General features: G+C 50.9%; 1 protein-coding gene across 1 annotated transcript in view; it reads right to left on the bottom strand.

Annotated features, from left to right (window-relative positions):
• Positions 1-1,000: 1,000 nt before the first annotated feature.
• sdk2a (sidekick cell adhesion molecule 2a) overlaps positions 1,001-24,428 on the bottom strand; it is a 76,128-nt gene continuing 52,700 nt past the window's right edge. Inside the window, exons 10-45 of the mRNA XM_035532457.1 lie at positions 24,134-24,250; positions 23,461-23,628; positions 23,251-23,353; positions 22,614-22,790; positions 22,207-22,343; positions 21,703-21,850; positions 19,283-19,423; positions 18,841-19,022; positions 18,182-18,297; positions 17,866-18,061; positions 17,693-17,791; positions 17,411-17,602; positions 17,155-17,276; positions 16,903-17,012; positions 15,708-15,858; positions 15,097-15,334; positions 14,831-14,946; positions 14,482-14,671; positions 14,305-14,403; positions 14,022-14,216; positions 13,704-13,905; positions 13,516-13,619; positions 13,226-13,296; positions 12,993-13,128; positions 12,468-12,524; positions 11,989-12,090; positions 11,760-11,875; positions 10,798-10,984; positions 10,067-10,204; positions 9,462-9,623; positions 9,189-9,314; positions 8,925-9,089; positions 8,528-8,668; positions 7,349-7,493; positions 4,714-4,843; positions 1,001-3,151 (exon numbers count right to left, since the gene is read on the bottom strand). Of these exons, the coding sequence (XP_035388350.1) occupies positions 2,750-3,151; positions 4,714-4,843; positions 7,349-7,493; positions 8,528-8,668; positions 8,925-9,089; positions 9,189-9,314; positions 9,462-9,623; positions 10,067-10,204; positions 10,798-10,984; positions 11,760-11,875; positions 11,989-12,090; positions 12,468-12,524; positions 12,993-13,128; positions 13,226-13,296; positions 13,516-13,619; positions 13,704-13,905; positions 14,022-14,216; positions 14,305-14,403; positions 14,482-14,671; positions 14,831-14,946; positions 15,097-15,334; positions 15,708-15,858; positions 16,903-17,012; positions 17,155-17,276; positions 17,411-17,602; positions 17,693-17,791; positions 17,866-18,061; positions 18,182-18,297; positions 18,841-19,022; positions 19,283-19,423; positions 21,703-21,850; positions 22,207-22,343; positions 22,614-22,790; positions 23,251-23,353; positions 23,461-23,628; positions 24,134-24,250 (5,381 nt within the window). The 3' untranslated portion in view covers positions 1,001-2,749. The remainder of the gene's footprint in view (positions 3,152-4,713; positions 4,844-7,348; positions 7,494-8,527; positions 8,669-8,924; positions 9,090-9,188; positions 9,315-9,461; positions 9,624-10,066; positions 10,205-10,797; positions 10,985-11,759; positions 11,876-11,988; positions 12,091-12,467; positions 12,525-12,992; positions 13,129-13,225; positions 13,297-13,515; positions 13,620-13,703; positions 13,906-14,021; positions 14,217-14,304; positions 14,404-14,481; positions 14,672-14,830; positions 14,947-15,096; positions 15,335-15,707; positions 15,859-16,902; positions 17,013-17,154; positions 17,277-17,410; positions 17,603-17,692; positions 17,792-17,865; positions 18,062-18,181; positions 18,298-18,840; positions 19,023-19,282; positions 19,424-21,702; positions 21,851-22,206; positions 22,344-22,613; positions 22,791-23,250; positions 23,354-23,460; positions 23,629-24,133; positions 24,251-24,428) is intronic.

The raw sequence follows: 24,428 nt of genomic DNA, 5'->3' as shown, positions 1-24,428 counted from the left end.
CTTGATTCTTACTGAGTCTTACTCTGTTACATTTAAACAGAGAGAAACCCCTTATGTCAGCTAAGGTAAAATGCCTAATGTCTAATCTCTTATATATCTGGAGCTAAATGAGCTTTACCAGCATCTCATAATACCCTCTAACTCACTCTCGAGATATCATCCCTCCTCCCCTTAACTAACCCCCCACCGTCCAGACAGAATAAAAGTATTATTTTCAGGCAACACCTCCCACCCTCCCTTAGTGTCTCTGCATGGGTTCTCCGGACCTTTGTGAATTTTGCACTCGACTCGAACGTCCTCGTTTGAGCCGAATCTGTCGGCCGTGACAGGAGGAATAAGGCGAAGCCGGCGGCGCTCCCGTGGATCAGGTGTCTTTCCCCATTATGGAGTTGATGTTGTTGGAGACAGAGGCTCCCTCGTGATCCAGAGAACTAAAGGATGAAAGGGCTTTGGGAAGAGACAATGCATGCCGTCCTTTTCCAGTACTGAGTGCTCTACTTACAAACCTCAGTGAGAACCTTTACACCTGCACTCTGATGGCACACATGGCCGGGTTAAGGGGCAGTGAGTTAAAAAAAAAATCAAGATTTTCAAAATAGAGAGCATGTTAAAATACCAGGTTGGCATCTCCTAGGACATATAAGAATGGGGTCCATAACAAAAACTGCAACAAATAAACAAGCTTGAACTAATAAGAATATATATATAAACTCCTAAATTAACCAGATTTTTCAGAAGTGGTCAGGCAAGTGGCAACTTTAGCGATATGCTATAATCCGGTTCAGATTGCTTTTTATTTATTTGCTATTCTGTTGCATCGGAATTGGCGTAGGTGTTCAGTTTTAATCGCTTCATACTGGCCGATTCATTCACTTTAGTGGGGCCCCAATTGTTTCATAGCCTTGGGCCACAAAATGGCACTGAGTGTACAATCTGGCCTTGAGTGTACTGTTGAGTGTACCGATGAACAGGTTATAATGAAAGAGATATACAGAGCCTCTGAAAAATAAAATAATTTATTTTGGAAAAAAACATTAGCTGACCCCATTATAATTCCTTTAAGAATTTGTACAGTGATGGTCACCTCACAGAGAACAAGACAGGAGATGTGTGGTTCGTGATTATAGCAGTTCTTGAGTGTTCGTTCAATAGAATTCCATATAGAGCCACCATCTCTTTTCACTTGTAATTTAGAATACAAAAGCAATAAAAAAGATCATGAATAAATTAAGCACATCCGCTGGCATAACTGTAGGCATATGTATACACGGTGTCATACTGTGAACTGTAAAAACACATTCTACACAATATTCAGAGAAATAGGCTACATACAGTGTAAGAAGTAGTAACAGACATCATTTTCAGATTTTTTTGAGATGAGGAGGTTTATCTTAGGCCTGTTTTCCCTCAGTTTAGACGACTGACAGGTGACTGTCTTTATTGTAATAATTAGTCATTTTCTGTACAGATCAGCTGGATTATCCCTCGGTCTCTTCCAACACCTGGAATCCTCGTGTAAGCTGTAAACGCATGCTGCTCTGGTGTCCTGGTCTTCTTTATGAGGCGTAGGCCATTAATGCAAGATCGTAATCACCTATGTGATGATAAAGCAAGAAGCATCACTTTATGAAACTATCATTTGTTTTAAGTTCAAACCTGTTTAGGTGTCTTTTCCTCATTTCATTCATAGAAATAACAATGCACTACAGATCTGTAATATTTTTGTCAAGGATAGTTGAACTAGCTCCCACCACGGCACTACGGCATCTGCATGAGCTGCTATGCAATGTGCCTGCTCATCATCTGGGTTGATGAGAGACAGATCACCTGACTTCACAGCCAGGCAATGGTCCAAGTCTCACCTGAATACATGTTCCCATGGAAAGTACCTTTTAAATTCACGAACACAACCACTTTCTGGATGACAAAACACAGTGACACAACAAAAGTGACTAGCAACGACGTTTGGTAGCATCCACAACTTCTAGCTTAGCAGCAGCTCGTGTGGCACGAAGGTTGATGTGCAGATGTAAAGGGATTTTAAAACCAGCACTAAAAACTGAAGCATATTCGTTTCAAGATCTAACTTCTTGTCCAGTCTGTACATCGAGCTGCTATATTATGCTTTGAGCAAGGTGCTGTCATATTTGGATGTGACTTAATGAATTACTGTTACACAAATCCCCAAAAGGTAAGAACATCCAAAATAATTACGCTCTGGGTAATTTTTAGCTTCACATGCAAAAATCTTTTTCAAAATGTTCATATCTTGCTTAAATATGCAATTTATCTACTCTCTCATTTACATAATTCTCAGTTTACGTTTCAAAAATATCTGTTGGCTGTTTTTGCAGTGTAGGAATAAGATTTAGAAATGTCTTAGACTAACCATTGTTTAGTGAATGGCTTAGAGACCACGTTGTTTTGGTCAAACAACAAACATTTTACGCTGAATGATTGTCTTTTCAATCTTTGCAAACATGCACGCACACACTCACACACACACACACACACACACACACACACACACTCACACACACTCTCTCACAGACACACACACACTCACACACACACTCACTCTCACACAGGGGTAAAATAAAGTAAACAAGCAGCCCAGGATGTTCGATGCGCCTATAAATAAAATCGTTAAAAAATAAAAATGCAGCCTGAAAAAAAGAAGAAACCACAATGACCGCACAGTGGGAGGAGTCTCAACCGGACGTGCAGTCACTGGAACGAGAGTCTAGTATCAAACGAAAGAGGAGAAGCCCGTGGCGGGGGTCTGGGTGGAGCCCCCAAGGCTGCTTGGAGGCCTATAGATGGCGTGCTGGCTGTGAGCCTCAGTGGACAGCAGAGAAGGGGTGGGAGTCCGGCTCCCCTTGGGCCTGAACAGCGTGGCCTGGCCCTGGGGCTGAGGGGCTGGGGTGGCATGGGGCAGTAGAGGCGGTAGTGGAGGCAGCGGGGGTGGGTGGGGCCTGGACTCTTGCTCGACCGCGCCGTCAGGCTGGGCATAGCCATACGCCGGAGGCCGCGAGACACCCTTCTGCTGCCGGCGCCAGGAGTTGTAGTAGGTGGGGTCGCTGATGTAGTGGTTGACGAAAGAGTGCGTCTTCTGGCGGTTTGGGTCCATCTCATATTCGCTGTCGCTGCCCTAGTATTGGACAGGAAACAAGGTGGAAGAAACATGACTCCTCACATGAAGAGCACTTTATGTTGATTTATGTCTGATCATTTATGTGCTATATAATAGATGTCAGTCTTTGAGCAACAAAACAGAAACAGACAAAACACTTAAAGTCCAATGATATGGCTAAAGCTGCCACGCTGTCCCAGGGAACACTACAACTCAGTCTGCCCCAGGATGTTAAAGGATAAAGGGCATTAAAGAGAATCAGCGCTGCACATCCTACTGCGGTTTCTACAGCTGTTAAGGAGCCACTACCATAGGCCAGCAGTCCATTAGATTCACCCATAGCTCTGTGGAGCTGACATCTGAAACCACTAGGGTCTCCTAAATGGCCAATAAATCATGTAATGATGTTAGGAGACTAAGAATATAAAAATGACTTTGCCGTATTCTATTATTGGCCTTTGATCTCTATAATGAAATATCCATTATCTTTCTGCGCTTATGTGAAAGTCAATATAACCCTGTAACCGTGTAGGTGAACAGAACATCATGATATTAGAACATTTAGAACATTTATTTGCATTAGGTCAGGTCCAGGGTAAACAGTGCAACTGGATTCAGCTGGATTCACTGGATATCTGCAGCGCTCCCAGTTGCTTTCAAGTCATACGGCCCACGCCTCCGGAGATGAGATCCCGAGGGCATTTCCTGCTGGATAACATTTAGCTCACACTAAACGTGCAGGGCGAAATCTTTGAACATGAGAACTGGCTCCCGACACCTTTCCCATTCGTATCCCACGAGGGAGGCGACCACGTTCTGGCGACAGAAACGTGCGGGAAGATGGGAACGCCTCTCCGGGCTCTATCCACATGCAGTGTCTTTGTCAGGCAAAGGTCAGACTCGCTCGGATTCAGCGAACGGGATTGCCAACACTTCAGAGCTTTCCGAACCAGCTCGGCTCGCAGCGGTTTATTTGGCATGGGAAAAGGAACACGTGTTTTTTCAGAGAACGGAGAGGAAAGAAAATCGCACGGGCTTTGAATAGCTTCAATTAAAAGCGCTGTTCAAGAAAGTGGGTCAGGAACGGCTGTGAGAACAGGCGTTTTACAATTAAGAAACTAAGCAGAGTTATTACAGACAAATAATGATGCAAATATAGAGAAGCACCATTAGGCTGTGTGAGCTTAATCACTAAATGTTAGGGTTCAAATGAACATATAGCTGTGTGTGTGCGCATGTGTGTATTTGTGCATGTAGGCATATTTTTGTGAGGACCTATGATCCCGACAAAGATAAGAAACCATTTATTGTTGTGGGAATTTATTGTTGTTATCTTAATTGAAAAGGGCCAAATACTTGTGGTTACTGAGGTTAAGGTTAGATTTAGCACTATTTAATAACAGTAATGAACAACTCAATGTAAAACACTCACAAAAATAGAAACAGCAAATAAGAGAGTGTGTGTGTGTGTGTGTGTGTGTGTGTGTGTGTGTGTGTGTGTGTGTGTGTGTGTGTGTGTGTGTGTGTGTGTGTGTGCGTGTGTGTGTGTGCACGCATGCAATCTCTGTAGGTTGGGGCACCTGTGAATCGGACACCTCGGAGGGCTTCTCAGTCAAGCTGCTGCTCTCGGCCGGGATAAGGTCGTTACATTTCGTGCTGATGTCCTCGTCGGAGTAATGCAGACCACCGGGACTGGGCCGTGGTGGAGACCTGACACATGCAGACAGCAGAGCGCGGGAAGGAGAGAGCGAGATAAGAGCCTGAAGATCTGGAAGCCCACAGACAGCATCAGAGCAGAGGGCCAGATGGAAGCTCAGCTCCTCTATGGTCATGAACACCCATGACTAGTGTGCCTTCTCAAAGATTAATCACCACAGCTGTGTGGCCTTCAGAGCTAAGGTCAAAGGTGGTCCGAAATCCCTTCCATTGTGAGAAAGCCTCATGCCTCATCTTTTGACAACTTAGATTAAAAAAAATAAAATAAAGAAACTTTTTAAATTCAAAATCTTACTCTGTATTTTATGCTGCTTGTACGTTATCTCTGAATAGAAAGAAGAAGAAAAAAAAAACAACATTTGCAGGTTTTGGGAAGATAAGGCCAAACCGACACAAATGTTTTCTCCCTTTTCCTAACACGCTGTTGTTCTGGACAGACAAAGTTTCTCATCACGTTAATAAAATGTGGCATTCATTAAAAAGTCCCCCTTCCCCAGTTCCATTTCAGGACCATATCACCACTACATCCTGAGGGTCCACAGATGACAGAGTCTAGTAATCACTGTCAGGGGAGTCACCAACAGCAGACTGAAAGCCAGCTGGACAGATGGACAGCCTAAAGAGGATGCCTGCCCAGACGAACACTGGGGAAGAGGCGGAGCCTCTGCACTGCAGCCAATCAGCTAGTCTCCAGAGCGTCTCTGATCTCTCAATAGGTACTGAGGTCTATACCTGGCATGTGGGGAGTGATTCTAACACTATGAACAATCATAACACTACGAGTGATTATATGACTATGAGTGACTATAACACTATGCATGACTTTCCCACTACAGGTGTTATAACACCTGTCATACACACAACAGGCTCTGGCTGCAGGTCTTTCACTTGGCTACGGAGGGCTTCCTGCATGGCAGTGAGAGTTTGTGCGATTCGCTATAACGAGCTGTGGTGTGCTCGGAGCCGAGGTCACCGGAGATGAGCAAAAAGAGGAGGACTCCAAACCTGCCCTGCTTCAGTAATCGACTTCACGTAGCTTAGCACGAAAATCAAGCCAAACCAACTAGAGCAGCACAAAGGTCTTACATCAGAAGACGAGCGCGATGAAAAAAGGAACGTCGGCCGTTCGGAAGGCGGCCGTGACGACTGGCGCGTGTTTGGGGGGGTCAGAGCCTCACTGCCAGAGGGCGGACGTAGCTCTCATTAACGGTTGGCCTAAGAGGGGAGGAAGTGACGAAACATGCTTTACAGAGACAGAAATGCGTTGGATTCTGGAGCACAAAGGCCCCGGCAGTGGAAGGGTTAACCCTGAGACAACAGAGCCCCTGTGATGAGCTCATGGGAGAAGGGGGAGGGGTGCATTATGATAAAGCATCTGTTTAAGATTCAGGGGACGGCGAGTTTACAAGCAGGCGTGAAGCGCCCCATCTGACACCCAAGCTGACTTCACCATCCACCCTGGAGTATCAAATGTTAATCACTGGATCCCTCAATCTGTCTGTCCCTGAAGTCCTCGATTTGACCCATCCATTAATCCATCTTTCTGTCTCCTGTCTGTGTATCTGTCGCCTTGATCTGTCTTTCCTTCTGAAATGTCTTTTTCTCCATCACCCCGCCTTCCCTGGGGAGACGGAGCAGCTCCATAGTAATACTGCACCCCAGTGGAGCTCTTCAAAGCCATGGAGCCGCTCTGGAGCCGCTACTTTGATCCCCTCCAGACCTGTTCTGTTGGGAAACTGGCAGAACCACACCCCCGCACCCCCCCGCACCACCAGTGCATTCCACTCTAATAGGCCCAAAGCGCCCTCTCCAGTTACCACCACAGGAAGTTGACCACAAACTCAGCCCCCCCGCCTAGTCTAGCCATGTGCCCTCGCGAGAGACTGCCTGTGTGGCCTTGGGGCAGACAGAGGTGGCATTCGGGCGCTAACTGCGTTCGCGCACTGCGGTCACGGATGCAGGCACCGCGGTCAGAACGAGTGCCCTTGTGCAGACCGAGCACACGGTCTCGCGCGCCGAAAAGAAACGCCCCCCCACCCCAGAGAGCCGTGCTTTTGTTTGGGAGAAACAAACAAGATCCTGATGTATGCAGAAAGAGACGCTTTGTTTCCGAGCTCTTTACACAAACAGCCACTTTCCACAGCGTGTGCTTGGAATGTCAATAGGAATCACAGAAGGGGCGGGGCAGGGCCCAGGGTTCCGGCTGATCGTGTTCTTTTTGGTTGACAGATTGCGAATGCCATCAGAATGTTGGCCAATTCTCTGCTCAACACGTTTAACGGGTGTCCGGAAGCCGAACGCGAACCAGCTGGGGCTTCGGGCACAGAGACACAGTCCTGGGTCGCGTTCCATATGCAGCCTATTTTTGTACAGTCAGGAAATCGCTTACATTTGAATTCCATGCAAGACAACTGTTCAAAAACCGTAAAAAGTGTTTCGGGTCACAAATGACATCACGTAGTGTTCTGTTCACAAGACAGCGAGAGACAGCGCACTGACCGAGTGTAGATGCCGTTCTTGCGGCAGAATGAGTTCTTGACGGAGAGGCGCCTGTTGTTGAGCTCCAGGGCCGGGAAGCGGCCTTCATCCAGCCTCATCATCTCTCCGTGGGAGAGAGGCAGAGAAGGGCCGATCGAGTGGCCGCCTGTGGGCACAGAGTGGGAACAGGCGTGAACAACCTCACACACACACACACACACACACACGCACGCACGTACACACATGCACACACACATCCACGTGCATTGCCCTGAGCAACACCGAGGTGCGACTCTCGGGAGGTACTGGGCAGTGTCTGGCGATCTCTCCTTCCCCTCCGGCCTGTCCGCGCGATCGTACCCCCAGCAGCTATCCGTGCCAGACGGGGCTGCGGTACAACAGACAGGCGCCAGAGGCAGCTGGTCCGGCCCAGGTCTGGAGGTCCGGTGCAGGGAGCAAGTGGGGAGGGCGAGCTCTTGAGAGTGGGGCTTTGTGTCTAGGACAAGCAGTTCCCTTGTGCTCCTTCAGCTATCCACAGTGCTGTTTATCCACCCTGGCCATGGCACCGTACGTCCACACGCTGACCAAACTTGGATACAGGCATGTTAGACCCACGCATGCAAGCCCCCCCCCCCCAACACACACACAGAGGTCTGACCTCTCTGACCGCATCACGTTCGCTCTCAAAGCTGCGGTGCATTGTGCCCTCGTACAGTGACTCCTCTCAGGAAGTCCCTATGTCCTTGAATAACTCCCCGTTTGGTTAAACACTTGCAGTCTGCTTTGTTGGCTTTGAATGGAATGAGTGTGGTCTCTTATTCAAGGCAAAAACCTGCTTAGGCTGCAAATGCAGACATTTACTTTCACGGCATTTAGCTTTTATCCAAAGCAACACACAATTATGACCGAAGGTAATTTGAGCAACTCATGGTTAAGGGCCTTGCTCAGGGGCCCAACAGTGGTGCTCGAACCAGCAACCTTCTGATTACAGGTCCAGTTCTGAGCTACCACTGCCCCAACGTGATACCGCTGTAACGCGGGGTGATGCGGCACGCGGGTATGCATGGTTTTATTCTCACACGGCATGCCGAGCGCCATATCATGTGATTGGTGATTTTACAGTGTACTGTAATGCACTGTACGTGAACCCAGCTTAGTGTTACCCTGCTAGAGCTGGACGTGGATGGGCGTAGGGCGCACCTGAATCGCTCTTCTTGGTGTACTTCTTGCTCTGCCCACGGATGATGAGGATGAAGACGAGCAGGAGGATGAAGATCAGGCCCACGAGTGCGATCACCACAAGGAACCACCACTCTTCATAAAAAGGGGAGACCTTCTGGGCTGAATATTCAGAAGACGACAGTACAGTGACGACAACTGCAAGCAGATGCACGTCGCGTTACGTTCTGGCCACCCAGCACTGGTACTGGAAGCCTGGAGTCTAGCGTGGTTTGGTAAGACCTCAAATCTAAACTTGAATCGGGTAAGTTTATGCAGGGGAAGCAATAAATTGAGCTGGAATCTGACCATCCAAGAACATAGAGGGGCCCCGAGTTCTATTAGAAAGAAGGGTTTAGAGTACTTGAGCCTCCCTCACCAGATATAGAAGGAGAGGGGCCACTGGGAGAGCCATAGCCATAGTCGTTGACCGCAATGACCCGAAAATCATAGGTGACCCCCTCTCGCAACATGTCCAGGTTCAGCGTGTATGAGGTCACCTCTTTAGGGATGTCTTTGATAAGAATATCCCACAGGCCTTCATCTGCAGGAAATGTAAATACATTTATCGACTGTTCTTCAAAACAGACGTTTCAGTGGCCTCTTGGACATCTGTGGGTCAGGACGCTGTGTTAGGGCTCACCGGACGGCCTGGCCTCTATGACGTAGCGCGTGACCGGGGCTCGGCCGGGATCTCCGTTTGTCCAGTGGAGGGTGAGGGCAGTGCCGTATCGTGAAATAAACGGCTCGCCTGGGGGCCCAGGGGCACCTGCACACGACGGGCACGTCACAAAGCACAAGAAAAGAGCAGGGCAAAACACAGTGAACAGTGGAGTGCTAAAACATGACTAAGCAAGAACAATGGACCAAACGACTAAACAGGTACTAAACAGGACAACAGCAGAGATGGCCACACCTTCTCCTGGCCCTGTGGTAATGTTGGCCTCCACCTCCGGCCCATACGTCAGGGTTTTCGCGCGGATCCGGAAGTTGTAGGTGACCCCATCTGCCAGGTCTTTGATTTTCATCCACAAGGGGGCGTTGCCTTTCACATCCACTGTAACAACTTTACTGACACCTGAAGTGTGGGGAGAGGAGTCTGTAAAGGAGACACTATAACTCTAGATATCTCCAGCGAGAGACCTCACACACACACACGGACTCCTGCACGGTGTCGCTAAGAGCGTGACCGGTAAACAGGAAAGGGACATTTCACCCCCAGCATCAAAGTCGCCCTCTATAAACAGCAGAGCTCTGCCCCAGAACTGACCACTTGATTACTTAGTCAGCACCACAGTTCTGTTCCCAATTACACGACACTCCAGCGATTAAGCCGCACGGAGACGTGTTTAAAGGCGCTGACGCCCTCAATGACAGGGTGCGCGGGGCAGAGCTTAGCCAAGATGTGTCATCTGCGACGTGTTCTGGCTCCGCAGGAGACGCCCCGGCACGAACCGCTTCAGAGAGCAAATTTGCAGGCGCGAGAGGGGCACGAGGCGAGCGCGTGGGTTACTGTCTCACCATCGACGGGCGTGCAGGGCTCGTAGATCAGGCGGTAGCCCTCGATGATGCCGTTGGGCAGCTTGGGCTCTCCCCAGGACATATTGACGGAGTTGGTGGTGAGCTCGCTGAAGTGGATGAAGCCAGGGGCACTAGGAGCTGCGTGGGAAAAATGGACACAATGCAACTTGAACTTTCCTTCCACGGAGGCTCGGGACTCACAGCAACACAGGAGTCTTTAAAAAGGGGGGCTTGTGTTGGCTGTCGCCCGAGCATCCGACTCCTGTCACCTCCTGTTATGCTGTCAGAGGCTTTAAGGGAGTGGAAATGACTGGAGGAATTTAGTTTAAAAAAAAAGCCCCTTTTTCCCTGTGCCGACCACAGCAGAGAGCACGGGACAGGAAGAACACAGCACTCTTTGTCCAGTGCTACCAAAACTCACACCACATGCCATCCATACTATCGACCCCCCCCCCACCACGCTGTCACGGGCTTCCGGCCCGAGTCCTTCCCGTCGGAAAGTGCCAAATAACTCCCTGAAACTGTCAAATCCCTTTGAAAAAAACCCCCAGACGTATCTCTGAAGACGAGTTGATCCCTTCATGTGTAAATATCGTAACATGCGTTTGGCATGATGTGACCTCTCGTATTGAAATCCCATAACCTATCCAGTAGGGAGCTCTGGGAAAAGGCCGGGCACAAAGATCTGGAACATTCTCCCAGGCTCGCATTCACAGTTTTGTACGGAGTACCTGCTTGCTGAGTGCGCCCTCTGGTGGGCAGCGCACGTGGGCCGTCCCCGGCGGCGTTAAAGGCAGCCACGCTGATCATGTAGGTGGTGTAGCCCGTCAGGTTCTTGAGCTTCACGCCGAGCTCAGGCAGGAAGAGTGTGCGCAGACGTTCGGTCTCGTTCTGAAGCTGGAACTCCCAGTAATAGATCTGCAGGGGGTGAGGGGGGTGTATGTGTGCGTGGTGAGGATGTGGGGGAGTCCATCAGCATGCAAGGCTCAAGCTGACTTGTTACTGTGTAAAGAAGATGTAATTTGTAACCGTAGGGTTAATCCTCATTAAGGTTGGATTGACCTTTAGATGAAGCACGATTCATGCCTTATTAAATAACCTTTTTAAAGATCTTGTCCCAGGAATTTTTTAATTTCTGAGGTATTTTGAAAGAAGATTATGTTTAAATCTGAATTATATTGCTTATTAAACAAATGACAATATTAAATATTGATTATGTTTATTCATATGATCTATTAGTATTGACTCCCTATTTATGCACGGCAAAAACATTTTAGTATGAAAATAAAGTCATAGTTTTTTGTTTGAATTAACATGGCTACTTATTGGAGCCCTTAATTAAAATGATAGCAGTTCAGACTGAAAGTAACATCTGATCTAAAAATATACATATATTCACATTTCAGAAAGGTCTTGCGTTCAGTCATTTCACTGCAACTATTTTGTACATTCCAAGGAAAATACAGATGAAACAATGGATCATGATTGCAAACACAGAGTTTAAAAATCCCAGTTTCTGAGTTTCAGTAATGACCACTTTCTTAATCTTTCTTAATATTAAAAAAACTGAAGCACAGTTGAAAGGTCAAATGGGTCAAACTTTCTGTAGAACAGATAAAGCTAAATAAGGCAATCTAAAAACAACAACAACAACAAAAACAGATCTGGGGCCGATATAAAAAGTGACAGCCACCTTGTAGCCCTGAATGTCCCCGTTCTGAGCCTCCAGTGGCGGAGGGTCCCACGTGACATCGAGCTGGGTTGCGGTAGACGATTGGACAGCAACATTCTGAGGCGGAGCTGTAGGCACTAATGGTGTGGCAGAGGGCGATGGAAACAGCACGGTTTCAGCTCAGGAGCGCAAACAGTTGTGCACGGAGGATTCTGCATGCTGCTCTGATCCGACGTGAGCTGGTCCTCACCTGCCTCTCCCACGAAGACTTCCTGTGGTGAGCTGATAGGCCCCTCCCCCACGGCGTTGTACACACTGAGCCTGATCTCGTAGCGCTTGTGTTTACTCAGGTCTGCACACACACAGGCGCGCACACACGCGCGCATGCATTATTCAGTATTGTACTTGAAAGCCTTTGGAGATGACACAAAGTGCGAGGTGAAGCGTGAAACCGTGGCGACGGCTCAGAAGCTGAAAGAAGTGTAGAAAGAAAAGGCAGCGGGAAGAAAAATCAGATGTGCCGGGAAAAAGAAAAATGGGAAATAGGAACGCAACGAGAGAGAACGCGATAGGGAGAAAGAGAGAGAGACAGAGAGAGGGAAAGAGAGTAACTTTTGGAATGATAACGCGCTGTGATGATGAAATGCGTAGCTGAGCAGAACGCTAACAGGAGCACAAAGGGCGGGTCAGAAAGAGAGAGAGAGCGAGCGAGCGGGCGGGGGGACTTACTGTCCAGCTCATACTGGGTCAGCGAGGATTCACTCAGGTTCCTGACACTGTAGGGCGCTGAGAATAAACAGCAACAGAGAGGAGAGACGCAACACGAAGGGCCAGCCAAGTGGAGGAACAAGAGAGAACACAAGAGAAGAGAAGCAGTGAGACCAGAAAAGAAGAGAAAAAAAGAAAATGAGAAAACGAGAATTCGGATTAATAGATAAGCAGAACTGGGAGACGGATTTGTTTGCAAGAGTCTGTAGCAGTGGCTGCATTCCAGCTTTCGGAGCGTGCATGGGACCTGCGGGTCTGAAGCGGCTTTGATTGCGTGCCCGTTTCGGGACCAGCCAGTGCCAAACGCGGCAAAGATGTGCAGGCATCTGGGCGAACAGACGCGAGCGGTGGCGCCAGCGTGTTCGCTCGTAGCCCGGCTCTGCAGCGGCACGGAAAAATGACCAATTCTCTCGGCTCGGCAGGGAAAAGGCACTTCAGCGACAGCCCGGCAGGCTGCAGCGGGCACTCGGGCGGATTTTGGCTCACCCGTGAGCTCGGCCCAGCTGGCGGCGGGGTGGTTTACGGTGCGGACGGCGAAGGTACGCAGGCGGTCGTAGTGCAGCTCTCGGTAGCGGACACGGAAGCCCAACAGGATGCCGTTGATCTGCTCCTCAGGCGGGGACTGTGAGACAGACCAACAGTAGCCCGCCGTGGCGGCGGGGTTAACACGGGGTGAAGCTTTTCCTTAAAAAGCATCCAAGGTCTAGCGGGAGGTTTACCTTCCAGCGGACCAGCACGGAGGTGGTGGTGTGTGGCGTGACGGAAAGGATTGTAGGGGCTTTGTCTGGGGCTGGAGGAAACACGAACAAAATACCTCTTTACTCAGCAGCTCCTGAGCATCCCCACACTTTACAGAAACCAGGATTCAATCCCTCATACACTAGAATCAGCAGATACGCAATTCTACACAGCCGTAATTAAACCTGCTCGCACGCTAAAAAAAGTGCAGGATCCCCGATAACAACGCCATCGAGAATCGATCGGAAGCCAGAGGACGAGTCTGCCTTACCGTCCTGCAGGGTGGTAATAGCCTCACTCTCCTCACTGTACTCGCTGTCCCCAATGTCATTAGTGGCCTTCACACGGAACTGGTAGGAGGTGAAAGGTCTGAGCCTGCATAAAAGAACACCGGAAGTCCTGCTCAGGTCTCCAAGTACCGACATGTCCTCACGTGGCGTTACCCCAGCGCTGGCTTACTTGTCCACTACGTAGGAGCTGGCCTCGTGGTTGACTGACGCTGAGTGGACCGTCCAGTTGCTGGCGGGCAGCTCTTTGTACTGGACGGTGTAGTAGCGGATCGGAGACAGGCCGTCGCTGCCGGGTTCCCAGGAGAGAAGCACGCTCCGGGCCTGCACGTCCTCCTGTGGTACCACGGGGAGGCTCGGAGGCTGGGGGCGGGCTGTAGGCGGGTTTAAAACATGTTTATTCGCTGGAAGGACATGGGGCAGGCATGAATCTAAGTGTGTGCGCTTGTGCGGGAGACTTTGAAAGGTGCGGTAGGACCACACGGGGCACCTCTCTTCTCTGTGGTGACCACCAGGGCTTCAGAAGCCTCTCCCCAACCCTTTCGGGTCTGCGCTGTGAGGCGGAACACGTAAACGCTTTCCGGTTTCAGGCCGGCGGCCGTATACTGACGCGCACTGGGGCTCAGCACGTCCACTCTGGGGGAGTTGCTGTTGGAGGAGTTGCGGCGGTAGGTGATCTGATAAGCTAGGAGGGGCATGCAACAGTCAGAATGACACGGATCCAGAAAAAAAAACAAGCTGGGATTTGATTTCTGTCACACACATGCCCTCACCGAGGATGATTCCATTGGGCTGGGCAGGGGGCTGCCAGATGAGTCGAACCGAACTGGTCCTGACCTCAGGAAAAAGGATTCCCATAGGGGGTCCTGGCACTGGACACAACAACGGTGACATGCCGATCAAGACACGGTGACTGGTACCAGTGTGTGGAGCGTGGTGGGATAACTTACCATCGTCCAGGGTGCGCTCCAGGATCGGGGGTGAGCTGGCCACACCGTCTCCTATGCGCGTGAAGGCCACAGCCCGGATCTCGAAGAGGACATACTTGTCCAGGCCAGTTAGCTGGACACTGTGACTGGTGTTTCCCTCCACTGTCCAGGAATGAAGGGCAGATTCTGAGTCTTTTTCCCTGTATACCACCTTAGAGAGAGAGAGAGAGAGAGAGAGAGAGAGATCCTTAGTAGTAGCAGATGATCTGACTTCAGAGTGTCGTTACTAGTTTTCAGCACTGACAGAACTCAAATCCTAAAAGCTTTTGTGTTTAAAAAAAAAAGAAGTATTGATTCAAATCTGCAGTACCTTGTAGCCGAGGATTAGCCCATTCCGGTCGGCTTCCGGCACCTCCCCCCAGCGGACCAGAATGCTGCTGGAGGTTGTTGCAAAGGCAGAGACGTTGGCCGGCCCACTGGAAGGCACTGCAGGGAAGGCCCACATCAGGAGTTAACGCCATACGCAAGCTTAGCTGCTGCACTTCACCAGCAATCTCCTGGGAATAAAAGCTGGGAAACTAAAGGAAATCATGGAAGATGGAGGAATGCCGAAAGCACGGAGCCGAAACCGCTCACCCGACTCTCTGGTTCTGGCATGGACTGGCTGACTCCAGGGCCCGGAGCCGATGCCGTTAATGGCCTGCACGTGCACCTCATACTCGGTCCACTCCTCCAGGTCCTCGATGGTGAACTCTCTCTCCAGCCGGTCTGAGATGACGTGGGAGAGCACTCCTCCCCTGAAGCCGACCCGCGAGTACTGCACCCTGTAGCCCACCAGCTCGGGGTTCCCATTGTACTCCCACTCAGGCAGGGGCTGGGGGGCACACACACACACACACACACACACACACACACACACACACACACACACACACAGAACTCCATGTGTTAAACTTCATGCTTTATGACATGCTGTAACTTTAACTCTGTTAAACACTAACAACCTGACAGAGTGCCGTAAACCTGGGTGTCCCAGTCCAGTGACCCCAAATAAACCACCTGTTCTTTCTCTGCCAGCTGCTGGCTGCCAAGTATCCAGCGCTTGGTCCGGGTATGTTAGCCACTGGGAGAGAATACAAATGTGGCCCATCCAGGGGTCCCCATGGACGGATTGGGAAACACTATTGCACGCTATTGTCAGACTGAGTTTTCTTCAGTGTGGCTGGAGTTGGTGAAGTCCTGCCTACCACCCATCGGAGCCAGAGGCTAGTCTCGCTGGCTGTGCGCAGGGTCACGTTCGCGGGGGCAAGGTCAGGTGAAGCCTGCAGAGTCTGGATCTTCCTGGAGGGCTGGCTGGGAGGGCTTGTGCCGACTATGTTGACCTGACGCATGCGGAACCTACAGACACAGGTCACAGATCAGCTAGAATGCACTCATTTTCTGTAAGTGTGAGTACCTGTGTGTAAGCTGTAAGTGTGTGTACCTGTAGAAGCTGTAGGTTTGTGTACCTGTAGAAGGTGTAAGAGTGTGTACCTGTAAAAGGTGTAAGTGTGTGTACTTGTACAAGCTGTGGGTGTGTGTTCTTGTAGAAGTTATAAGTTTGCATACCTGTAGAAGGTGTGTGTGTGTACCTGTAGAAGGTGTGTATGTGTGTGTGTGTGCGCGTGTACCTGTAGGAGGTGTGGGTGTGTGTTCTTGTAGAAGTTGTAAGTTTGTGTACCTGTAGAAGGTGTGTGTGTTTGTGTGTGTGTGTGTGTGTGTGTGTACCTGTAGAAGGTGTGTATGTGTGTGTGTGTGTGTGTGTACCTGTAGAAGGTGTGTGTACCTGTAGAAGGTGTGTATGTGTGTGTACCTGTATGTGTGTGTGTCTGTAGAAGGTGTGTGTGTGTGTGTGTGTACCTGTAGAAGGTGTGTGTGTGTGTGTACCTGTAGAAGGTGTGTGTGTGTGTGTGTGTGTGTGTGTACCTGTAGAAGGTGTGTGTGTGTGTGTACCTGTAGAAGGTGTGTGTGTATGTGTGTGTGTGTGTGTACCTGTAGAAGGTGTATATGTGTGTGTGTGTGTGTACCTGTAGAAGGTGTGTATGTGTGTGTGTGTGTGTACCTGTAGAAGGTGTGTGTGTGTGTACCTGTAGAAGGTGTGTGTGTGTGTGTGTGTGTGTACCTGTAGAAGGTGTGTGTGTGTGTGTGTGTGTGTGTACCTGTAGAAGGTGTGTGTGTGTGTGTGTACCTGTACCTGTAGAAGGTGTGTGTGTGTGTGTACCTGTAGAAGGTGTGTGTGTGTGTACCTGTAGAAGGTGTGTGTGTGTGTGTGTGTACCTGTAGAAGGTGTGTGTGTGTGTGTGTACCTGTAGAAGGTGTGTGTGTGTGTGTGTGTGTGTGTGTACCTGTAGAATGTGTGTGTGTGTGTGTACCTGTAGAAGGTGTGTATGTGTGTGTGTGTACCTGTAGAAGGTGTAGGGGTTGAGACCCTCTACCACCAGAGATCGTGAATCAGGCTCATTAGTCAGCTGATGGACCATGACCCACTCTTCATTGTCCCCTATGACACCAATCTGGAGCAGAGAGAAAGAGAGAGAGAGAGAGAGAGAGAGAGAGAGAGAGAGAGAGAGGGAGAGAGAGATGGAGAGATTCTGAATACTGAGAGCAAACAAATAAAGATGTCAGGAAACACAAGGGGGTTGTTGTCCGCATTACCTGGGCCTCCACCAGCCAGCGAGAGATGGAGGTCTTGCCATCGTAGCCGGGTTTGAACTGCAGGGCCACGGAGCGCGGGCCGATGTTGGAGATAGCGATGTTGGTGGGAGGGCCCGGCATCTCTGCAGGGAGAAGAGGGGGACATGCCATGAGGGCTGTGAGCCGTGGAGTCAGCCTGACAGGCTGCTCTGAATGCGGCGTTACAGTCACGAGGCCACACATTTGTTTCCTGGTGTTTATGGTGTCGGGGGCTGACCAGGGGGCACTCCGGAGGATATGGTGGAAGAGGAGAGCTGCCCTTTGCCCTTGGAGGTCATGCCGGCCACCTGGATGGTGTAGGTAGTGAGAGCGGTCAGGCCGGTGACCCTGTACGCCTGCGTCAGGTTGGGCAGGTAGTGCGTAACTCGCGTGTTGGTGCGGTTGAACTCTTCCCACGAGATACGGTAGCCTGCAGCAGGAGAGAATGCTGAGCTGAGGAAGCAACCATATCGTAGCGTGTGTGTGTGTGTGTGTGTGTGTGTGTGTGTGTGTGTGTCACCTGTGAGAATGCCGTTCTTCTCGTGCGGCTCTTTCCAGCTCACTTTGAGGGATGTGTCGAGGATCTCGGTGAAGCTCAGGTGACCCACGGGTCCTGGGGCTGGGGACACACTTGGCACGGTCAGGCCTTCAGCACGCAGGACAGGCATTTCTGACTAAAGCTCTGACACTCACTATCCTCATGCGTGCGCACGCGCTGCGACGGGCTTCGGGGACCATCGCCCGGCGTGGTGAAGCACAGTGCCGACGCCAAGTACTCCGTGAACTTCTTCAGCCCCGTGATGTATCCCACGTGCACGCTGTCCTGGAAGTTCGGCCTCAGCGTCACCACCGTCACATCCTCCTCGCGGCCCGGCTCCCAGGCCAGCAGCTGGGCAGAGTTGAGAACACCACAGCTCCTAAAGAGACTGCTCCATCACTAAGGTTGATATGTATCTACGGAAGGTGCAGGTGTGTGGACCTGTAGAAGGTGTAGGTGTGTATACCTCACCTTGTAGCCCTGGTTGATACCATTGATGAACTGTGGGCTAGGCGCGCTCCACGTGAAGCGTACGGCGGTGGAGTTGACCGCCTCCACTTGCACTCCACCTGGGGGTACGGTGGGCACTGCCAAAGCACGGCACATTCCATTAAACACGGACAGGCAGTGGAACCCAGGAAAGAAAAACAGCCAAACGCAAGCAAATACAGTTTGAGAAAAATCTGTCCGAATGAGTGGTCCAGGTACGTTTGTACTGGATTGGAACATCCTGCACTGCAGCATCAGGCGTAGCTTCTGGACGAGCCAATTGTCCACTTGCAGGTCACGTGTAGTGCAGGACACGTGCAGCTAAGGACACGTGTACAATAGGACACATGTAGCAAAGAACACGTGTAGTGCAGGACACGTGCAGCTAAGGACACGTGTAGTATAGGACACGTGTAGCATAGAACACGTGTAGTGCAGGACACGTGCAGCTAAGGACACGTGTAGTATAGGACACATGTAGCATAGAACACGTGTAGCTAAGGACACGTGTAGTATAGGACACGTGTAGCATAGAACACGTGTAGCGCAGGACACGTGTAGCGCAGGACACGTGTAGCACAGGCCGTGAGTTAGGCAGGCCACGCAGGCCACACGTAGTGCGTGCACGGTCCAGTCCTCACCTCCTTGCAGCGTCCACTCTGTGACCTTCTGGCTGAAGACGCCCTGGCCTGCGCCGTTGTAGGCTGCAACCTCGATCTCGTAATTGGTCCAGATGATGAGGTCCTCCAACAGCAGGTTGGTCTGGTCAGGGTTGGTGATGTTCTTCATCTGACAGTCGACGGGCAGGCCTGACAGACAGTACCTACCCAACACATCCACTCACGCACTGCAACACTTAACGTGTCTATTTATACACATAATAAAACCACTGGAGCGGCAGAGAGTCTAATGCATTCGAGTCCAACGTTGTGTCCGAGTGGCCTCAGACGAGCAATGTAGGAGTTAATTCAGCGATGGGGTTTTAATCAGGGCCCGCGAGGAGCAGCACATGGGTGACTGTGCAAGTTGCGGTGATTAGTGCGGGAGCGAGTGCACGGGAGGAGAGTGCCCGCGGGATCCCACCTGATGATGTAGCCCTGCAGAGGGCCGTTCTGGTGACTCTCGGCGGGGGGCTGCCACTGGATCATGATGGACTGGTTGGTCCGGCCGCTGGCAATGACCGTCTGAGGCGGGGCACTGGGCGGCTCCTCAGGTAACGTCAGCCTGGGGGTGGGGGGGGAAAGGCAGTGTGAAGAGAGAGAGAGAGAGAGAGAGCAGGGGGCAGAAGGATAGATGAAGAAAGGGAGAGAGAGGGGTAGAGGAAAAAGGGAAACACGGTGGATGCACAAGTTATCAAAGAGAACTTTGCTGTTTCATCTGGAAGTCTCTCTGGATTAGTGCATGAAAACGTCTTCATCACAGGGAGATAATGACCAAGTCTTGTTCTGTGTGTATATGCGTACGTGTGTGTGATCTGTATGTACATATGTGTGTGTGTGTGTGTGTGTGTGTGTGTGTGTGTGTGTGTGTGTGTGTGTGTATGTGTATATGCGTGCGTGTGTGTGATCTGCATGTACATATATGTGTGTGTGTGTGTGTGTGTGTGTGTGTATATGCGTGCGTGTGTGTGATCTGCATGTACATATGTGTGTGTGTGTGAGTGTGTGTGTGTGTGTGATCTGTATGTACATATGTGTGTGTGTGTGTGTGTGTGTGTGTGTGTGTGTGTGTGTGTATGTGTGTATGTGTATATGCGTGTGTGTGTGTGATCTGCATGTACATATGTGTGTGTGTGTGTGTGTGTGTGTGTGTGTAGTCTACTTGGCCCAAAACACAGAGAATAACTCCAGGCCTTGTCATCCGCGGGTCCACCAGAGCGACCCGTGCACGGCTCAGAGCAGGACCTTGCCGAGGTTCTCCCCAGCCTGGCTCATGCTGACCTCACACCAGCAGCTCAGCTGACTCCCGTCGTGCGAGCGCAGCTCCAGGACCCAGATGAAATGCGGCGCTTAGGATCAAAGGTGTCCTCGCCCCGGACTCGCGCCTTCTGATCTCAGTGAGAGCGCGTGTGAGATCGAGAGGGGAAACGACTAAACGCGTCTGATTGGCCCGAGCTGCTGTACAGGGCGGCACACGAGAGGTTTCTGGTTTCTGGCCTGTAGGTTGTAGTGTATACGTAAACCAGTGTGGCAGGGAATCCTAAGTTGTCTGTGGAACTTTATGTAATAGCGGAGTTTGTATTGCTGCAAAACTTGAATGATTTCATCCATATTATCACGAGAGAGAACTATTCTCTTCTCTGCCGCTTTGGGTTTTTGTTCTTGGCAGAGGGTTGCGTCAGCCCCCAGTGTTTTAGCTTTGATCGCAATAAAAATGTTGCAGCCCTTTTTTCTTAAAAGAGCTTTGTCTTGCTCAAGACCGAGCTGATTCAGAGCTTTGCTGTTCTGCTTGACAAGATATTGATTTACTATGGCTGTGCTGGCCAGGATATTGCAGCCTGATGAAGACGTTTTCTTTATCTCTCAGTTTTGAAAAACTCCCTCCAATCCAATCTGATCCTGGCTCGATTTTCAGTAAACATTCTCCCCATCTCGCCCAATTATATTCACATCAGCCTAGATTCAAATGAACTGTTTAAATATGTTTAAAAATATTTGCAACATGAATTCTTCAAGCCAGGCTCAGGCTGCTTCCTTGACAGTCAAATGCACCAGAGATCACAACAGAACATCATTAATATTTATATTCAGAATGTCATTAATATTTATATTCAACACATCAAGCCACATGAAACTGTGGCTTGGCATGCATTTTCTGGGGTGCCTTGAAACAGTCACATTTTATCACTTAGGTGACAAACAGTGAGCCTGTAAATTTGCTGGTGTGCAAACACATGCGTGTGGGCACACAGAAGTCGGCTGTTGGAAGTCAGATTCATTCCTGTGGGATCAGAGTGAGTTTGGAGGAGTGGCTGCCTCTGTTCTCTTTCTAAAGCTTCCCAAAACCCCGTCGCCCAGACAAAGGCAGCGGAATCTGTGTATGCGCTCGAGCATCCTTTCAAGCATGTGCCGCCGTCTCCCAGGATAACACCACGCTCCGGCACCTTTCCCCTCTGCTAGACTGCAACATGACACCATGCTTCCCAGAGCTTCCCTATTCTTCCCCATTTGTTTCCACGTTCTTCCTCAGGCTTCCCCATTCTTCCACATTTTTCCCCATTGTTCCCCTGGTTTCCCAAGTCTTCTCCATTTCTTCCTCTCTCTCCTTAGACAGTGGCGTACGGCTCTTTGTTGTTCTGGCATGCCCTCAGACCCAAGCTAAACATCATGTTTCTCTGCCCTGAAACTCCCACCCTTTAACAGTAACTTGGTGAGAACATCTGGGACGAGTGCTCGCTCAGACCAGGAACGCCTGCCACCTAATTGCTCCAGAACTCCTAAACTTGCCGATTCCGCTTCCCTGCAGCACTCCCGTGGAAACTTGGGGAAGGCATTCCCACTCACCTCTCTGTCTCCCTGCTGAACTGGCCCTTGCCCACATCGTTGACAGCGCACAGGCGGAACTGATAGGAGCGCGCCGGTATGAAGCCTCCCACCGTCACGCTGCTCGCCTCCGGATCGATGTTGGCCAGCAGCACCGTCCACGGAGCATCTGAGCCGGAAAAGAGAGCGGCAGTCAGTGGTATAGCGGCGGGAAGTGGTAGAGCGGCGGGAAGTGGTAGAGCGGCGGGAAGTGGTAGAGCGGCGGGAAGTGGTAGAGCGGCGAGAAGTGGTAGAGCGGCGGGAAGTGGTAGAGCGGCGAGAAGTGGTAGAGCGGCAGTCAGTGGTAGAGCGGCGAGAAGTGGTAGAGCGGCAGTCAGTGGTATAGCGGCGGGAAGTGGTAGAGCGGCGAGAAGTGGTAGAGCGGCGGGAAGTGGTAGAGCGGCGGGAAGTGGTAGAGCGGCGGGAAGTGGTAGAGCGGCGGGAAGTGGTAGAGCTGCAGACAGCCAACCCCCCTGGCACACTCACTGTTCTCCGAGACCTCCAGGACGTAGCGGAGGAGCGGGCTGTTGCCGTCGAAGGCCTGCGCCCACGTCAGGTTGATGGTGCGTTTCTCCGTCGGGCTGTACGCGGCGACTGGGTTCTCCGGAGCGTGCGGGAGCTGCCTGTGTGGGAGAAAAGAACAACCACCCGAGACGCTCTCAGACGACACACACACTGCTCGCGACGTCCCGGTGCTCAACAACCACAGGACGACTGTGGCGAAAACTTTCTCTCCAAATATTTCCGCAGAGACGTAGAGAGATCACGAAAGAAGAACATCCTTAATTCAAAGAGGCAGAGAGTGGATCTACAACGGCCAGGGGCACCGTCAGGAGCCGTGCAAGAGGAAGAGGAGTGTCAGAGAGGAGAGGAAGGTGAAGGGGTGTCTGAACCTGACTCTCAGGTGGGCGCTGCGCGAATCATTGCCCCCCACGGAGGTCACCCTGCAGGCGTAGGTGCCGATGTCCCCGGACCAGGTCTGGGAGATGTGTAGGGTGCCGTTGGGGTCCACGCGCAGACGTGGGCTGGAGCTCATCTCCATGGCCACGCCTCCTTTCTCCCATACGTGCCTGGAGCACAGAGCAGAAAAGGCAGCTGGGCCCAAATCGACACGGACAAAATTACCCCAAGCAAACAAAAGAAGCACACACACTCGAGAACTGTGAACGCAGTTAACACACCCACACGCACAAACAAGCATACACAACACTCTACGGCATGCCGACGCACGCGTACATTTAATTGCAGCTTCATCGGTTCCACTGTTTGATCTCCTGTGTTTTGTTTTTAATTAAGGTCTGCCTCTAAGTTGGCGCTCTGTTTACATATTCATCTGTTTGCTTCGATCAAATCAATAAACGCAGTTCAGCAGGTGACAGTTAAATCAAACATCATGAGACTAGGAGAAAAAAAACAAAACAAGCCGGAATGATTTCTCATGAGGGAGTGGGCTGGTCAGACACCGTTGAGACGAGAAGGAGCCAAGGAGAGAACCGGACGAGCAAAGGAATAGGAATGGAGAAGTCTTACCTCACAGCGACACTGGGGTCATGGGTCACGCCACACGTCATAGTGGCCTTAGTGCCTTTGATGACACTCTGGTCCTGGGGAGGGTTGGTAATGCGGGTTCGCGCTATAGGTACAGACACAAAAACAGCGCGTAACCCTCAACGAGCCACAAGCGTAACCGTTTCACCCCTCTGTAGCGCACCTCTCACACACACACACACACACACTCACCCCACACCACCAGGCTGGCGGAGGCCTCATCAATGCCGCGGGAGTTGCTGGCCATGCAGGTGTAGGTGCCGGCATCGGACAGGTGCGCCGGGCTGATCAGCAGACTGCCGGACTCCAGCAGGGTGAAGCGCGGCAGCTGCACGGAGCCACTGGCCAACACGCGCTCACCTGTGGAGAGAAAGAGAGAGAGAGAGACAGAGAGAGAGAGAGAGAGAGAGAGAGAGAGAGAGAGAGAGAGAGAGAGAGAGAGAGAGAGAGAGAGACAGATAGAGAGAGAGAGAAATAAAAGAAAAAAGAAAGCAAACATGACAGAGATTGACAAAGGAGAGAAGGAAGAGAATATATATATATTTATATATATATACACACACACACGAGAGACGTATATGAGACAGGAAGATAAAAAGAGACACAGAATGAGCAAGAGAGAGACTGAAGGGAGAAAAGACAACGCGAGAGTTGAAAGACCAGATCAGAGAAACCATGTCTTGTCCTGTTATCAAAGGCCAGCCCTTGGCTACACGCTAAACCTCACAACCCCCAGCCTCCGTGACAACGCTGGCAGGTCCGGGTCCGAGGGCACCCAAACACCGTCTCTAATCCTCCTCCTTGACGTAGCCCCGGCTCCAAGCAGGTGTGTTCATGCGCGCGAGACGGCTGATAAGCATCTGACCTTTCTGCCACGTGATGGCCGGCCTCGGCGCTCCCGACGTCTCGCAGTGCAGGATGACGGACGTGCCGTCGATCACGGCGCCGTCCGCGGGGCCTGCCGTGATGTTGGGCGCGATGCCTGTGGCAGACACGGGACGGCGTGGTCGGTGGGGGGGGGGGGGTCAGAGATGGCTATCGCAAATGCCCATGTGCTGGCGCACAATGCAGTACAAGTCCGAGCAGCAGTGCGGGGAGACGGGAGTGTATTCAGGATGTGAGGGAACAATTTCTTTACACCACAGAAGGAAAGAGGGAAA

The sequence above is a fragment of the Electrophorus electricus genome, chromosome 1 (genome assembly GCF_013358815.1).
Source record: "Electrophorus electricus isolate fEleEle1 chromosome 1, fEleEle1.pri, whole genome shotgun sequence".
Taxonomy (NCBI): Eukaryota; Metazoa; Chordata; class Actinopteri; order Gymnotiformes; family Gymnotidae; genus Electrophorus; species Electrophorus electricus.
This window is presented reverse-complemented; position numbering and strand designations above follow the sequence as displayed.